The following is a 17,092-nucleotide window of genomic DNA, read 5'->3' on the forward strand; positions in this document are numbered from 1 at the left end:
TGCATGGTACGAACCAATCATAAATAAAATCAATATATTTCCTAACAGATTCACAACATGTCACTCACGCAAACAAAAAAGCACGATTCTGAGAACTCTTATGTTAACGATTGATTGAATATATTCTGACTCTATGGGCCTTACCATGTAAATTCGGAAACTTAGAAAAAATATTTGTTCCTTCAGTGGGAAAGACAAGTGTTTTATCAGAAATCTTCAATCATAAAGGCGAAAGCAGTGATAGTCACTCAGAGCAAAGCCACACTGCTGGTTGTACCAGGTTTTAACTTGGACCCAAACATGCAAACTGGAAAAATGCCCGGCTTAAAGCCACACTTTGCTTAGAAATATACGATTTTAATCAATAATTTCTAAAGCATGAGTCTACTGTTCTGAATATTGTCAGCTCAGAACGATTGGATTGTCAATTGACATAATAGTTCTAATCTACTCTCTATAAAAAACTATCTGCTTTGAGTCTTGAACAACAACCAAATCAAACAAAGACCTTGAAGATAACGAGCATCAACACTGCGACAGAGAGCTGAAATCTTGCTGCAAAGGCGTGTGATTTGACACAGGAGTCCACTTGTACAATGTCCTTCATGTACGCCTTGTCAAGATAGCTGCTGTATGTTCGCTTGCTCGATGGGACATTGACAAGATCATTGGTGTCTTTAGAGAACAGTTTACCAGCGGGTGAGTACATGTCGCTTCCAAGAGCTGTTTTTGCTTGTTGTATAATAGTCTGGTACTGTTTGATTGGTGCGTCTGGTCTGGCAAGAACTGCGTGCGATGGCACACGAGCTAGATTGCAGGTTTTGTAGTCCTTCGGTTCTGGAAGTAATAGAATTGTGAATGACAATGAATCTTAAAAAGAAAAGTTGCAATGGCTGGAAGCCAAAAGCAATAATATACTAACAAAAACTCTACCTAAGTGAAAAATACCATCACAAACCGTGGCTTCATCTTTGCTTAATGTCCACTATATAGAATTACATCCAACTGATATGAAGCACGATAACACCAAATTTCAAAATACCTTTCTAACCAATAGGAATAGCCTAGAGTTTGAAGGCAGGTTTAGAATAGTTTTAAAAGCATATCATAGGTATTTTTCTCAAAAATAAATTTATGAGAAATAACCGTGATTACGAGGCGTTCTATCCTTGTGACAAAGTGTTTGTCACTCCATCCTGCATACGTTTCGAGAGACCTTGCTAGATGGAACACAAAATTACACTACAAGCTAACAAAACACTAAATATTTTCTAGAAATAAAAGACGTCAAAATTGTACGAAACAATCATTTCTTACTTAGTGCAATTTATTCTTTTGACACTTATTAAATTGTTAAACGTCAGGAAGAACGAACACCATTGCGATATAAAAATACTTCAAACCAACGTTTGTATGTTGGAAATGATTGACAATTACTTGAGGCGCTTTTTATGAAGACAGATTGATAATTGCTGGATAAAATTTTCGACGTTTCATATCAGAGCAAAAAGGTTTTAGGTAATGATAACACTGTCCGTGTAATTTGTGGATCTTGTGACTGTGCCCTCTTTTTCAATAGAGGCAGGCTAGAAGCCATCAAAACTAAGACTATATAGATCTGAGGTTGTTGCTTGCTTGATAAACTGTTTTATTAATACAGAAAGTAAAAAAAAAATCAAGTGTCCTCATGATGCGATGGCATTATAGCCTTCGGGTATAGTCAGGAACTAACTAAACTGGCGCGGAGTTTCTATGCTGGCATAGTTTTCTTTTGCATTGGATTAAAAAATAATATGTGCCAGTAAAACACTTTATTATCGGAAATCCTAAATCAGAAGTATCATCCAGAAAATATGACAAGTTGGCAGAAAATATGTCCAACCGTAAGTAAAAAATATTGACGTTAATTGTGAGCAAGAACCACATAAGTCGACAAAGACTTAAAACAGTATTTTCTCCCTATTCCCTGCGACAGTCAGCTCTTTAACATACTTTCATTTTGATAAAAATGGTCAATGACAAATATGATTTAATAGGTAACTAGATTTTAGTATGTATTGTCCATTCCTTCGGCTCTTAAGAAACTCGACAGGGAGACCCAACGACACCTTCTTCGGTTAACATGGCGGTAAATTTCTAAGCCATTCATTTTGCAGGTGAAATACAATGACTTTTGAATAAACATTGAAAACTGAACCGTCAGAATGCTAAGTCCTATACCAAATGCTTTGAATCACCCCCCAATAAAAGAACGTGAACATAGATTAATAATCGTCGTTGTCAACATCAAGTTGTCTATATTACTGTCATCCGCGTGCTTAATTTGCTCGAAGAGACTGGGGCGAGAATTTGGGTGAAAAACTCGTCACGGGCCTTTGTTTACATACAGAAAGATACGGCGTTTACTAGCGACTAATCACAGCACGAATTTGCATCAAAAGTATTCGAAGTTTTGTGGATTTGATTCCTAAACATTTCCCGTGGTCATTAGTCTCGAAAATAGCTTTTTTAAAAGCTTCTGCCCGGTGTCGTGCTCTCAGAGGCTACGCAGGGTTAGGCCGGTTTCAAATATGGTCAATGGAAACTGCGGCATCATTTCTTGCAAAAGTAGAAACTGCCTGCAAAAACTTTGGAGAAGAAAAGATTTTCGACATTAACGAAGTGATTACAAAAAAATGATTGCCAATGCTTACGTCCATTTCACCTCTTCACTTCTCTGACTTTCAAGTCAAATTCTGATAAAAGACGTGAATGGATTAGACGTTTGAACAGGTACAAGATGGATTTGAAAGTTCCATCCTTATGGCTGTCTCAATGCGAAACAGACCAGCAGCAAAATTATTGCATATTTGGGACATGCTTGCTATACATGATTGCATACTTGGGACATGCTGAAACAATTTTCCCTGATTTTTCTCATTGCATGTTCTCAAAGCTTATATGGCGCATCAGAGATTCTTTGTGATGGTCTGCATGAAGTTTTAAGAAGGCAGTACTTGCTTCTGTTTTCACAACTGGGGCCTTGTTTTCATAAGCAACGAATGCTGTTGCAGCTAACTCGTGTTAACTTCCCATAATTTTGAGTCCTCTAAGGCTGAGGAAATGTTTGAGCTCTTTCATTTGCGAAAACCTGTCGAGATTCATCGTGCGCTGTTTTTTCAATCGGCGACTTCCCTACCTTGTTAGAACACCATGATTGACAGAAGCTTTTTAAAAACCTGCTTTCGAGATAAAAGACTACAAAGAATGTTTAGGAATCAAATCCACAAAATTTCGAATACTTCTGATGCCAATTCGGACAATATTTAGTCGCCAGTTAACGCCGTATCTATATGAAAACATAGGCCCGTGGCAAATTTTTCACCCAATCTCTCGCCCCAGTTTCTTTATGCAAACCCAGCGCGGATATCGAAAAGGTGTATTGGTATCAACTGGCCTAGCCATTACGACCTAAGTATTTAGCAGTTATGAACAGTAATGATTTAAGCGACAAAACTCCTAATGGAAGCATTAAATTTTCGATAAGTTCCAGTTCATGGCTCCTAAAGGGATAATGATATCCAACCAAAGCAGAAGCATCATATTGAGAAAACTTAAACAATTCCAGGACTAGAGCTCACAATGATTCCATAAATATACTAGATTGCGTGCGGTACAATATAATGCTATAATAACGATCAATGTAAGTAAATTGTACCAGAAATTTTTTTTAAATTAATAACGACGTTTCGAGCATAGCCCGTTATCAAGTAAAATTGAAAAGCGATGATAAAACTAAAAAACGTAAAAGGAATATGGAATTCGACAAATGGAATAGGAAGACGGATATAAGAGCATGGAAAAGAAATATATAGAAAGAGCTAAAAATATATATAGATACATATAGACAAATACAGAATTTATGTATTTGTATATAGATGCACACTAATATAAAGAAAAAAAAAACAAAGAAAAAGGAGTGGGGAGGGGGGTTATTAAAGATACGTAAACTGTTTATTAAATCCAGAAGGGTATAAAGTTCCACGTTTAAAAATTATTCGTTTTTCCAGTGACTTTCTCTTTGCACTCTCGCATAGGTCTTCCTATTCCATTTGTCTAATTCCATATTCCTTTTGCGTTTTTTAGTTCTATCGTCGCTTTTCAATTTTACTTGATCACTTGCTAGATGCTCGAAACGTCGTTATTTATTAAAAAAAATTTTCCTGGTACAATTTACTTACATTGATCGTTATTAGAGCTCAAAATATTTGTGATTAGAAACATATGAATTAGTAAGCAAGAGAAGAATCATTGATATCGATCTCTGATGCAGCTGAGATCTTAACCAAGTTGGACTTATCTACACTATTTTTGAAAGACTCTTTCCACAAATTTAGTGGTGCTACCAATTTTTGATTGTATCCGACATTGCCCGTTCCAGTTCAAATGACGTCGGATTTTGCAGCACAAATGAACATGTTGTTCTAAATATAAATGGCTTTCACAGTTGTAAGTGTGCATTACCTTTGGTTGTTCCATTGGTGCACAGTAATCTGTACTGGGCTTCATCGGCGCTTGGAATAATTCCTTGCTTAATGAATGCAACCTCCCCTTTGCCATCCTTCAAACATTTGAATGCTCCTCCGTAGCCATAATAAGGTTCCTTGTCATTCCTTGCACATTTGTTTGAGCCAGTACCAGCGCATAAAGAGCATAGTTTGTCAGCACCTGTTTTCATGCTGTTGTATTTGGGGTCGTTAGCACCTGATGAAAGAAAAAAAAATAATTAGGATTAATTCAATTGTTCAACTAAGTAGCTTTATTAATAAGCTTTATTTTTTTAAATGTTTTAACGACCCCTTTTGGTATTTTATCTAAAATCGTTATCTAAGACCCCGTTTACACTGTGCCGGATAAATTTTATCCGCATAAAATTTGTTCGGATTGATTTGCGTTTACACTGTGCCGCATAAATTTTGTCCACTTTGCCCTCCCGTTTACACTGTGCCGGATAACTACAGTCACGTGACCTCAATCATTCACAGAACGCTCAAAACGAGGTCATCTCTAGGCAACCGATTTTTTTAATAACACCATAATTCCCGCCAAAACGCCAAAGGTGCAAAGACTTTTCCATCATTCTTCAGAACCAACTGCTTCGCGTTCAGACAAAGTCCGAGGAAATTTGCAAAGCACATTAGGCCAATATAGTTTAAATAATTCTTTGTTTTAAAAAACACGTCGAAGAAATGGCAAACAAAGTAGGGAAAGCTGAAAAGGACGCCAATTTCACGTGGACTGACGAAGAGACAGCACTTTTGATACAAGTAGTTATCGACTATAAGGCAGCAAAGGTGGCGAAAGGTCTTGATTGGGAGATTGTGAAAACAAAATATGATGAAATAGCCACTCGTTTTCAAGCAAGATATCCGAAAGCTGATTCTGGAGTTAATTGTGATGAATATTCCAATTGTGAAAGTCCAGATAAAATAAACAAAGCAACACGATTCTGTCACAGAATTTTGTGATTCTGTTTACAAGAAATGAGATTTGGCGCCGCCTCGCGCCACCTTCTTTCTCTTTATTGAAAGAGCCTCGCTGTAAATCAAAATCAACCTCGCAGCGGATGTGGATAAAATTTATCCGGATAAAAGCGTTTACACTGTACCACATAGCTATCCGAACTAATTTAATCCACTTTCCTAAGTGAACTTATTTTGTCCTGATAGCCGCTCTCAAATTCGTGCGGATAGCGTGGGTCTAGTGTAAACGGGAGCCCTATCTGAACTAATTTTGATGCGGATAAAATCCATCCGGCACAGTGTAAACGGGGTCTAAGAACCCGTTTACACGAGACCTGGACCAGATCAGATCCACAAGTATCCGGATACTTTTGGATCCTATGCCTGAAATGGCAATGCGTTTACACGGGATCCGATCCAGAATCATTTGCGTTTACACGGAAACGGATTCAGATGAATTCAACAGGTTGCGCGCATGCGCTTTTCGAAAGTTGGCGCGCATATGACGTTTTCAGAAGTTTGTGATAAAAACACACATCCTGAACATGGAAGGTGGTAAGGCTAAAAAGGTCAGTTTTCGTGGACTGACGAGTAAACTGCGCTACTTTTAAAAGTAGTATGCAACTACAAAACTGCAAAGCTTGCAGATGGACAGGATTGGGAAACAGTGAGGACAAAGTACGATGACATATCGTCAACGTTTTGTAATAATTGTTCAACACAGTAGTCTGTCAACTTGATGTTCGGTTTTCTGGCGCCAAAAGGCCACGGATTACATATTCAAACTACCTCGAATTCAGATGCTAAAAAGGCAGTGAATGACTCTCTTTCAAGGCGAGGCTGCTGCCTTTAACTCCAAAGCTAGCATCAACTAATATTTTCAGCTTGTGCAAGAAAATGCTAACGGATAAAGCAATCTTTTTATCTAAAATACTACGGTTACTCAGAACTCTATAAGATTATACATTTTCAACTCACCAGGAGCGCAACTTAGGCTGAAATAATTTGAGACAGCCCCGTATTCATCACAATCAGCTGGCATACTCATCATATTGTTGCTGAGCAAATGGCCAACTGGAACAATCCATCCTGAAGTCTTTTTAACACCAGTATGGCACGATTTTTTACCCTGTAAACATGGAATGGTGAGATTCTCAATTTACACACGGTAAAATGTGCTTCAATGGTTAGAATCGATCATAATTTTGTCTGTGGCATGTCATTTACAAAGTTATTATGTACTATATATTTGTATACTTGAAGAAGCTTTTACTGTGTCATTTTACACTGCAATTGCAATTGACAGCTTTTGAAGGACAATACTCTTTTAATAAGTGTAACTAAAACTGGCCAGGAACATTTATACAAGATTGTGAGAGACTCAATAATGTCAATGGCGCTATTAACAGTGTTGACATGGGATTGAACTCTCGGTAAAAGGAGTCTCCATTAATCAATACAAGTGCTCTGTAGCAATCTTGACAATTTAATTTGACAGTGTTTTTCTAACTTATTTATCGTTAATTTAAAATTGTGCAAAATCAAATTAATTCTAACTGCTATTTGATTTCTCCAAACAGGGCCCGCACCGAGAATTTTAAAGTGGGGGGGGCCAAGGCGAAAAATGTTGGGGGCCAAGGCTTCTTACCCCTTTAATTGCAGTTTTAAAACTACTTGCTTCACAAAAAAGTGGGGGACATGGCCACCCCGGCCCCCCCCCAGTAGCGTGGGCCCTGCCAAATGTTTGCTTACAAACAAGAACTGTTGCATGCATCTCTATTTTCACGAGTTTAACTTTATGGTTATTTGACATCATAAATGTCATACATTATATTCACCCATTGGTGCATTCTAAGTCCCATACAACAGTAATGTTCTATAGGCATCGAATACTATAAAACATATCAACTTAGAAACGCGTGTACAACGCTGCCTAGATGTTACATTGAGCACTTTAGAGCAGACTATCAAACTGTAACCTTTATAAGATAATCTATACATGAGTAATATCTCTCATGATGTTAATGATAGAGTCATAGCAGTAGAATAATATACCTTGAGTGTTTTAATTGTCAGCTTACTGTTAGCATTCACAACTGCTATTGCATAATAAGCCGTTTCTGATTCGGAGCTGGTATTAAGTTGCTCAGAAACTATCACTGAAAGATTATGTTCCATCCCTGTAAAAGGCGAAGAGGAAAAATACAAAGTCAAGAAAATAAGGACGCATTAGCCAGAGACAGGAAACCTGCGGCCCGTAGGCCAATTCTAGTCCGTGAGAATGTTTGTGAGAATGAAAATTTTGGTTGCCTGTGTTCGATCAGAATGTTTATAGAAGAGGGTTAGCTAAAAATCCAAAGAATAAAATATCTTATGTACGATGTATTATCTTGATATAAATGCGCATTGTGCATTCCCTTTTAGAAGCACAGCCTCAGTTTGTTGTTTTGATTGTCTAGTCTATCAGGTTGATACATGAAAGTGAAGTTACAACTGTTTGCAGCATTGAATTACAACTTTTGGATTATAATCTTATACTATGAAACATAAACAATCTTTGATCCTGTCTAAGCTTCCCCAAGAAGGGCAACAAGAACAACATTGAGATTAGAAACACCAATTTTCTGACTCTAGACAAAAAAATTGCACTGATAGCACAAAAGTGCTAAATTTGCTTTATGATCTTTGTTAGAGTGTTTGATGTTTAAAGAGCATGGTTCCGAGTCTAGAGTGATTCCACGTCGCTAGTCTCCAAGATTTTTCTATCGCCCTTTTCATGACAGCATCCCGTCCAGGAGAATTCCTTAAACCAGATCATACAGCAATATCAAAAAATGTGAATCTGTTTCTCTGCTGCAAAAAACATATATGATACCGGGCCTCAACATTGAATTCGAAGAATTATAATTGACGTCATCTCACTTAAGTGCATTTACTTGATATATGAAAAAGTATTGATTATAGGACAGGGTAAATTGGAGGCTACTCCCCTGCTTTGAGTGCATTTAAGATAATCAACACATACTGAAGGGGCTTAAGCTATCTTTCAATAAAAAAATGAACAATCAGTGAGCGCTATTCCACTCACACGCTCATTGATTGGCTAATATCAATTAACAGATGATTTCAGCCACTATTACATCTGTTGATTGCCTTTAAAGATTTTCCTTCAAAAGCAGCTCCCTATGATCATTGAAATATTTACAAATTGAGAAAGCGTATACCTGCATGATAAATTGAACCTCCATCAAACATTCCGATGTCAGCCTGCTTTGCAGCAATCTTTGTGTAGCAATCTTTTTCACTCGACCCTTGGAGGCAGTATATTGGGTTACCAGGAGTACCGGTCTTTATTTTATTGCACTGGTCCAAGGCATCCTTCGATGTAACGCACCACTTTGCTGTGTGGGAATAAATTCGGAACAATGGCATACAAAAGGAGTCTTTGCTAAATAAATGCAACTTTACATTTAAAAACAAATCAAGAAGCATATCAGGTAATATAATATCACACTACCATACTAGTGGTAATGATAAAACATACCTGATATAATAATCTCACGATAAAAATCTAATAACATGATTGAACAACTAAAATGAATATCAGCATATATGGCATATTAGTCACCATGGTCCAAGCTCAAGAAATTAGTAATAAACATCATATGGTTTAATTATAACAGGAACATACAAAATTGCTGCCGATGGACACAGATATTTTGTGAGATCATTTAATGATATATGCTAACAGAGAAATCGGAAAGAAAGAAACAACTCTTCCTTGAACCAACGCGCACTCACCGCAATGGTCCAAAGCTGAAATGTCGTTGATGTACTTTTGGTCCAGGTATTTGTCGTAAGACTGGTTGGCTGTTGCCACAACTTCCAACCCAATGGTGTTTTTCGAAAACAGTGTTCCGTCATACTTGAGAGAAGAACCGGTTTTCTCTTGAAGCTTGGTGTCAATTTCTTTCAACAGGCTCTGATAGCTAGCTATTGGCGCATCTACACGCGCTAAAACCGCGTGTGAAGAGACACGGGCCAAGTTGCAGGAAGCGAAATCCTTTGGATCTACAATGTAAAATGAGGTTAGAATAAACAATTCACAAGATTCAAAGATTTTTTCAGGAGTGGCACTACACAAAAACAGCAAATACGCCATATAAACTTTTTATTGCGTTGTCTATCCCAAACGAGGCCAAAAATACCCCAAACAAAGACTTCTCGAAACTTAAAGTCAATTATGACAACATCAATTTTGTGACAACATATCTACTGTCACCTGTGTTCTGGCAACACCAAGTTTTACTCGTAGTAATCTGGAATCTAGATAACTCCTGGAGGCAAATCATTCGTACCTTTAACTGTTCCATCTAGACAAAGCAGTTTGTATTTTGCTTGCTCCGAAGTTGAAAGAGACGTGACAATTGATGCTTTAATGAATGCAACATCTCCTCCGCCATCTTTAAGGCACTTGAATGCTCCATCGTAAGAGTAATACGGCTCTTTGCTACTTCTTGAGCACTTGTCAGCTCCACTTCCAGAACAAAGTGCGCACAGCTTGTCTTTGCCTGTTAAATCTGGATTGTACTTCTTATCATTTGCACCTGCAAAAGTTTAGATTATCCGTCTCGTTCCTTTTTCACACAATTACTGAACGATACACTTCAACAAACATTATTTGGCATACTGACGTCGCAACACGAATTACAACATACAAATTCAAAGCTAAATCAATTTTATCCTTAGCTAGTAATGAAACTTCAAAATCAACAAACAGTACCCTTGGTACATGAGCAATATAAATTCAATCGCGGAAATAGAAGAGGTCCTCCGCTTCTCCACTTGGCTTTCTGTTTACGTGCTCGAAATTCTCTGGCACCCAGGGTACACAAGCAGTCACTTGAAGAAAATCTGACAAAACATGAACATTATTTGATAACTAGTTCTACAAGATTTGATTAACACCTTGAGAAGTTTGTTTAAGCGCTCTAGATTTCAACGTAATCTTTCATGTGATAGACAAATAATGATATGGCATCCTTACCTGGTGCACAGCTTTGACTGAAATAATTAGACACTGAAGCGTATTGGTTGCAGGACACCCAGCTCATGATTTTCTTAGACAAAAGTGCCCCGACTGGTATCAGCCAGCCAGATGTTTTCTGTACTCCTGTGTGACAAGACTTCTTTCCCTGTCAAAAGTTGAAAACAGAATATGGCAGTTCTTAGTCAAAAGACCGAGAAAATTTTGGAAAATAGGTAAAAATAACTATTGCAGAAATGAAAACAAAGGGCATGTCCTGGGTTTCCAGAGTATTCATTGGATAGTCTCAGCTATATTTACTTGCAGGTATAAAATACCGTATCCCCGCGAAATTACTGAATAACTTTCCTTTTCATTTGCTAAATATTCCCTACTCAACATCCCAGGAGAAACAACAAATAGAAGGGAATTCGTTTACCTTGAGATTGTTGATGTTCAATCCACTACCAACCTTCACCACAGCTACTGCATAATAGGCAGTGGCTGCGCTGGCGACCCCACTAAGTTTTTCCGCCATGATTGCTTTCAGGTCGTGGTCTTTTCCTAAAAAGCAACAAAACCGGATGCACCATAAACAAAGAGCAAAGAACATGTTAAATAGGGGGTGGGTGACAAAAACATGACTTTAACTTCATACGGCATGAAATTAAGTGATCAGTTTACAATGAGAGGGTGTTTGCTACTGAGATTGGGGCTGGGGTGTTGCGCCGCTCTCTTTGTTAAAGCCCCAACAAACAAAAACATCCCTATAAACAACAACTCTCGTTTAACAATGTATGGAAATTTATAGGTTTGAACAAACACTTCACAAAATTCATTTGTCGTTTGTTAAAGCGGGATTATAAGAAAGAAAGATATTTCAAAAGTATTATTTACTCGAATGAGTAGGTTATCTTGTTTTCGGGGAACAGCGCTTCTTTTGCAAGTAGCCGGTGTTCTCTTATTGGTGAAATACATATCAACTGTGAAATTTAAATATGTATGGACATTTAGATATGATGAAATTTAGATATGTATGGAAGGCCAGAAATGTATGGACATGTATATCATGGATATTAGTTTTTGTGAATGAAGTGTCATTTTGAAAAGCGGGAATATGGTATATATTTTATTTATCAAGACAAGACAGGTAAAAGAGGCTGACTCAAATAATGGAAATGGCTTTAGGATAAAGGATAAAGAGAAGATAAGACGTGAATGACAACTGTGATTTAAAAAAAGAATATGAAATCTAGCTACATAAAACCATGGAAAAAGTATTTAATGTTAAAATGATTATTTGCTCCTTACAGAAGTACCGACAAGCAAGGAATTCACTTTGCATAGAAAAAATTTATCTTTAAGATAACATCTACAAAAGGCTTTTTGTGGGTGTGCATTTTGCATACAGCTACACTGACAGTTGGGATTCATCTGTTATGAAACTCAGCTTAATAACCGCATAACAGAAATTATGCCAAGATTCTACACAGCTTCCTTCTTGATTTTTTTCGTTAATATAAAGGCACCGAGTCACGATAAAAGGCGAGAGTTTACCCAAGTAAACCGAATGTGTAAATGCTGCAACATTAATAGTGGATCCATGAAGTTATATCGTAGTGGTTTCGAAAACACTCCAAAATCACATGAAATTTCAGGGAAAACATGAAAGCAAAGAACTCTCTCTAGGAGACGCGCAGTTGCAGTCAAGTTCTTAAGTGTGATGTCACAAAACACCATTCATAGAAAATAACTCTGATGAGAGAAACATGTTGGGTGACTAATGGCCACAAAAAAACTTGAAGTTTGCTAACGGATTGTTGCTATTTTGGCTTGGTTCATAAAGAGACAAAATTTCAGCGATTTGAATTGGAAAGAGCCTATGTAAGAAATTGTATGGTATGACGTACTCTTTGATAATAGTTGTTGTTGTTGTAGTCACTTAGTGTACACGTTGAAATAAGCGATAGAAACTAGATTTGAATTGAACGAGATTAGAGAAGACATATAATTAGAACGGATCGAAATTGCAATCTAAGCTAGAATTTACGTTAAGATTTATCGAAGTTATATAGCCCTCTATTGGAATTAGAATTGGAGCCTTAACAACAAATCGTTGTCTTCCTTATCCATTATCTGTAGTACTGAACTTGAGTCACCAGCATATGGCAATTTCACACAGCCTATGTGTTCAGCAAATTTGCGACACATCTGGTGTTCCGCCAGGTCATTTGTACAAAATGCTAAAATTCTGAAAATAGCTTTACATGACTTCATCTTTTTGCTACTCTTTGCCTTTGACTCCCAAATATAATCACTGCTAACTTCTTCGACAATTGCCCTCCGAACATTACTTACTTTCGTCTTCTACCTAACCATATGACTGTCAAAAATGCGCAATTTATACGGTTTTTTTTAATTTGAAAGAAAGAATGCTTAAACAGAAATTAAGACTATATATAACGATGTTGATTTTCAAATAATAGTAACGATATGTGAAATACTTAAAACATTGAATATAATTAGTCTTAAACAAATATTACATCTCAAGAACGAAAGTAAAACCTATTTGCACTGGAAAGCATTAAGCTTCCAGTTGGTGGGAATTTTCTTTTTTATTTTTCTTTTTAATTTCGAATTTTTTTATTTTTTTATTTTAATGTTTAATCTTCCTTCTTAAATTCTCTGATATTTTCAGACACTTGGATTACGACAGCCAAATGGTACTTGTTTGGGCCGAAATGCTTCAAGTTTCAACGAGATTCCATGACAAGGAAACAAATAATTTTCGATTTACATTAGTTGGACAAATACGGCATTGTACATTTAAGCAAACTTTGTCTTGAATTTCTGTGAAGACAGATGGCATTTTCATTTTAAGCAAGGCTTTCAGAAGGAGAGGCTTCAGATATCTTAATTTGATATTCAGATACTGAGTTGCACTTTCGTGGCTACTGCTAATACGTCATACCCTGAAAAACAGTTCGTTTTTTGTCGTCAATCGTTTTATTCGTAATGGTACTCAAGAATAAGGAAGGATTTGGTTTTTCATTTTTAGCAAGGCTTCCAGAAGGAAAGGCTTCAGATATCTTAATTTGATATTCAGATACGGAGTTGCACTTTCGTGGCTACTGCTAATACGTCATGCCCTGAAAAACAGTTCGTTTTTTGTCGTCATTGGTTTTATTCGTAATGGTGATCAAGAATAAGGAAGGATTTGGTTTTTCATTTTTAGCAAGGCTTCCAGAAGGAGAGGCTTCAGATATCTTAATTTGATATTCAGATACTGAGATGCACTTTCGTGGCTACTGCTAATACGTCATACCCTGAAAAACAGTTCATTTTTTGTCGTCATTGGTTTTATTGGTAATGGTGCTCAAGGATAAGGAAGGATTTGGTCCTTTCTTCTTCAGTTTCCTCTGAAGTAGCCCTTTGAAAAAGTAAACCAGCGGGTCCAATAACGGATTGAGCAGAATCGTTTTGAATTTGAGGATCGGTCTTCTAGAAATGAGCCGTGCGACAGCGTATGGATAGGAGCAAATGGTAAAGGCAACCACAACTAAAATGCATGTTATCGTCACGGCAAATTCATCGCCTCGCGACTGGCTTTCACTGTGCCGCATTTGCCTCACTTTCGCAGCTCGCCTCGTAACAGTGAAAACAATCATTCCATATATAATTATAATAGCAAAGCCTGAAGAAAAAAGTAACCCAGAGAAAATGTACATGGCCGTAAACCAAGCGGCATCCGAATTATCCGCGGGAGCGGCGAAACGGTTTGCGTATGAAATGACAGATAATGCAATACCACCGACCCATGCAGCGGCTATAAGCGTGTTTATTGTACGAGAGGTCATCCATCCAGCGTGTTTTAAAGGATATTTGACTGCTAACAATCGGTCAACTCCAAGAACGATAATATTTGTCACCGAAGACATGACGGCAAATATTTCGAGCGGAAACTGTACTAAGTCCCGCGCGAAGTGGCCATACATCGACTCATCATGCACTAGTTGGTAAAACGCTTGACAAAGGTATAACAGAGAAACGAGCATGTCGGCAACACATAAGCTGAGAAGTGTTCTCTCGAAATTCAGGATTTTCTTTTTGCGAATAATAATAACCATTTCGACCCCATTCAGCAGCACAGCCAGCAAGCAAACAGTAGCATTGCCTGGGTTAAAAGGCAGGATACCATGCTTGAATTCAGGAGGCGTTTCGTTCGTTAGATTCGTCTTGTTGAACATCGGTGCCTACTTTCTGGTTTTCAAGTCACCTATTTTCTGGTTTTCTTGCCTGTGCAGCTTAGGCCTGTTAGCCGGTGTTAGTATCATAGATTTGTATTTTGCAAAGATGATTGTTATCTCACAAATCCTTTGACAATATTATTGTACTTTCAAGAGACAAGCAGTTTTGTTGCCATTCTGTTGTTGCTGACGGGCTTTTACGCCTCAGTGCAAAAATTTGAATTGAATCATCCGGGTATCGGTACCTCAGCCTTCCACAAAGACTCAACTCGAAGCATAAACACTCGAGCAGAGATAATAGCCCTCAGTAAATAGTATATTCATTCTCTTTTATTGAATATTGTTATCATAAAGGCCATTGCAATCCAACAGATCCTAGTTTTTGTCATTTGTTTACGAGAGTTAAAGTAGAAACTTCTTGCTTTCAATTAAAATAATTTTTGCACGCACAAACATAAACAAGAAAATTTGAATAAGACCAGTAAATTTAGGAAAATAGAGAAACGATAAAAAGACTGAGCAAAAGAATGTTTGTTGCCACCCAAACAGAACTAGTAGCTTTCCCTCTTTATGCTCCCCGCTTTTCCTTAATACACTCCTTCTTAGAGGCTTTATAATACTTTTAGGGAAGTTTCGTGTAAGAACACCACAACCATTGCTCTCTAGCACCAATTTCGACTCCAGTATTCTCAACTATTGAATCTCAAAATAAATTACAACCATAAATTTAAAAAGTCAATGTCAGTGGCTAAAGATAGGGACTTTTTGTAAAAACGATTTTATTTAGAAAAATAGTTCTGCCCAAAATGCTCTGTACTATTCTGTGCGCGTTTGGCGAACTAGATGACGAAATTACACCGAAAAAGCAAATAATTGGGCGAGAAGCTCGAGCAGTAAGATGAGAGTAAAAATTTAACCAGCTCACAACCTTTGAAATCTTGGTTTCAGATGGCCACCCTTTTTAAATGGATTTTTAAAATGAACATTATTATTTCTCATGAGGTTGATATTTAGTCCTCAGAAAGAATGAAAAACCAGAAATTTTACCAGACGTAATGATCCAAAGAGAAGTGTTATCAGGGTTGCCAACTTGGCTTTTTTCAAGCCAAATATGTCAATTTTGGCTTTTTTAAATGCTGTTTGGATTTGGAAAAATAGTTTGGCTTTTTGGCTTAATTTTGGCTTTTTTTATGTCCAAGAAAACAATTTTCAATATTCTCAATATTTTCAATATTCTATTTTCAATATTCTCAATATTTTCAATATTCTCAATAATTTCAATATTCTCAATATTTTCAATATTCTCAATATTTTCAATATTCTCAATATTTTCAATATTCTCAATATTTTCAATATTCTCAATATTTTCAATATTCTCAATATTTTCAATATTCTCAATATTTTCAATATTCTCAAAAACAATATTCTCAATTTTCCTATTTCCATAACTTGGGGAAACGGCTTTCAAGAGGTAGGAAACCTGCCCCCCTCCACCGGAATATTTTTAATAGCAACAAGACATCATTTCAAAAGCGTCGTTCAATCAACTTTCTTTGTAACAATAATATTTTTAAAACAATACAATGCAGTCTGCGCCCTGGCTAAATTTTTTTTGATTGAATTTTCACGACACGGCCCTCGAGGCAATCCACCAAATTAAATGAATTTGGCTTCTTAGATATTTAATTGGCTTTTTTGGCTTTTTATTGGCTTTTTTGGAGCAGAACAAATTTGGCTTATTTTGGCTTTTTTCGGACAACGATTTGGCTTAAAACTTACGCATGCGCCTGGCAACCCTGAGTGTTATCAAAACATTTGAGCCAATTCCCAGTGCAAAAAGTGTATCGCATTTGTCCCAGCTTCAAGACAAGAGGTGCTAATCATTAGCTGATTCGGTGGACCAAATAACTTTCCACTTAGCAATCTGTGCTTTCGTTAAATGTTTAAACATATCAGCTGAAAAACAAAACGTTCAAATGGTGTTGCTGGGGACCCTATTTTTTCTGGGGTTACCTTGCAAATGCACAAATGGGCAAAAATACCTAAAATCTCTCCTGATATGTAACCAGGAACCTTGTCTAGAGTTTCATCTATACCAAAAGACGAAATATTTAACAGCCAAAGGGCCACTAAACTTTTTCTCACAACTTTCGTGCATTTGTTTGTCATGTCATCCGTATATACTGAAAATCAGACTGAACTGTCTTAGTCTTCGTTAAAACTTTCGATTCTTGTTGCAATGTTAACTGTAATGGACTGAAATGAAACTTCAATGATGAAACACAAGAATATTGTTTATTTTAGTACTTAATGTCATT

General features: G+C 37.0%; 2 protein-coding genes across 2 annotated transcripts in view; both read right to left on the reverse strand.

The window, feature by feature from the left end:
* The window catches only part of LOC135690882 (melanotransferrin), a 26,522-nt gene continuing 9,430 nt past the window's right edge, over positions 1–17,092 (reverse strand). The window contains exons 3-11 of the mRNA XM_065208569.2: positions 10,967–11,091; positions 10,549–10,696; positions 9,860–10,108; positions 9,303–9,572; positions 8,726–8,902; positions 7,557–7,681; positions 6,480–6,630; positions 4,504–4,743; positions 1–837 (exon numbers count right to left, since the gene is read on the reverse strand). Of these exons, the coding sequence (XP_065064641.2) occupies positions 497–837; positions 4,504–4,743; positions 6,480–6,630; positions 7,557–7,681; positions 8,726–8,902; positions 9,303–9,572; positions 9,860–10,108; positions 10,549–10,696; positions 10,967–11,091 (1,826 nt within the window). The 3' untranslated portion in view covers positions 1–496. The remainder of the gene's footprint in view (positions 838–4,503; positions 4,744–6,479; positions 6,631–7,556; positions 7,682–8,725; positions 8,903–9,302; positions 9,573–9,859; positions 10,109–10,548; positions 10,697–10,966; positions 11,092–17,092) is intronic.
* On the reverse strand, positions 11,098–17,089 carry LOC135691364 (somatostatin receptor type 2). The gene is made up of 2 exons (XM_089116116.1): positions 15,059–17,089; positions 11,098–15,025 (listed from the first exon to the last, which is right to left on the reverse strand). The coding sequence occupies exon 2, from the start codon at positions 14,772–14,774 to the stop codon at positions 13,866–13,868; it is 909 nt and encodes a 302-aa protein (XP_088972242.1). The 5' UTR covers positions 14,775–15,025; positions 15,059–17,089; the 3' UTR covers positions 11,098–13,865.

This window comes from Rhopilema esculentum, chromosome 4 (assembly GCF_057945365.1).
Source record: "Rhopilema esculentum isolate cy_ngs chromosome 4, ASM5794536v1, whole genome shotgun sequence".
Taxonomy (NCBI): domain Eukaryota; kingdom Metazoa; phylum Cnidaria; class Scyphozoa; order Rhizostomeae; family Rhizostomatidae; genus Rhopilema; species Rhopilema esculentum.

Coding starts and splice junctions, on each gene's coding strand:
- LOC135691364 (XM_089116116.1), bottom strand. CDS start 14,774: ATGTTCAACAAGACGAATCTAACGAACGAAACGCCTCCTGAATTCAAG.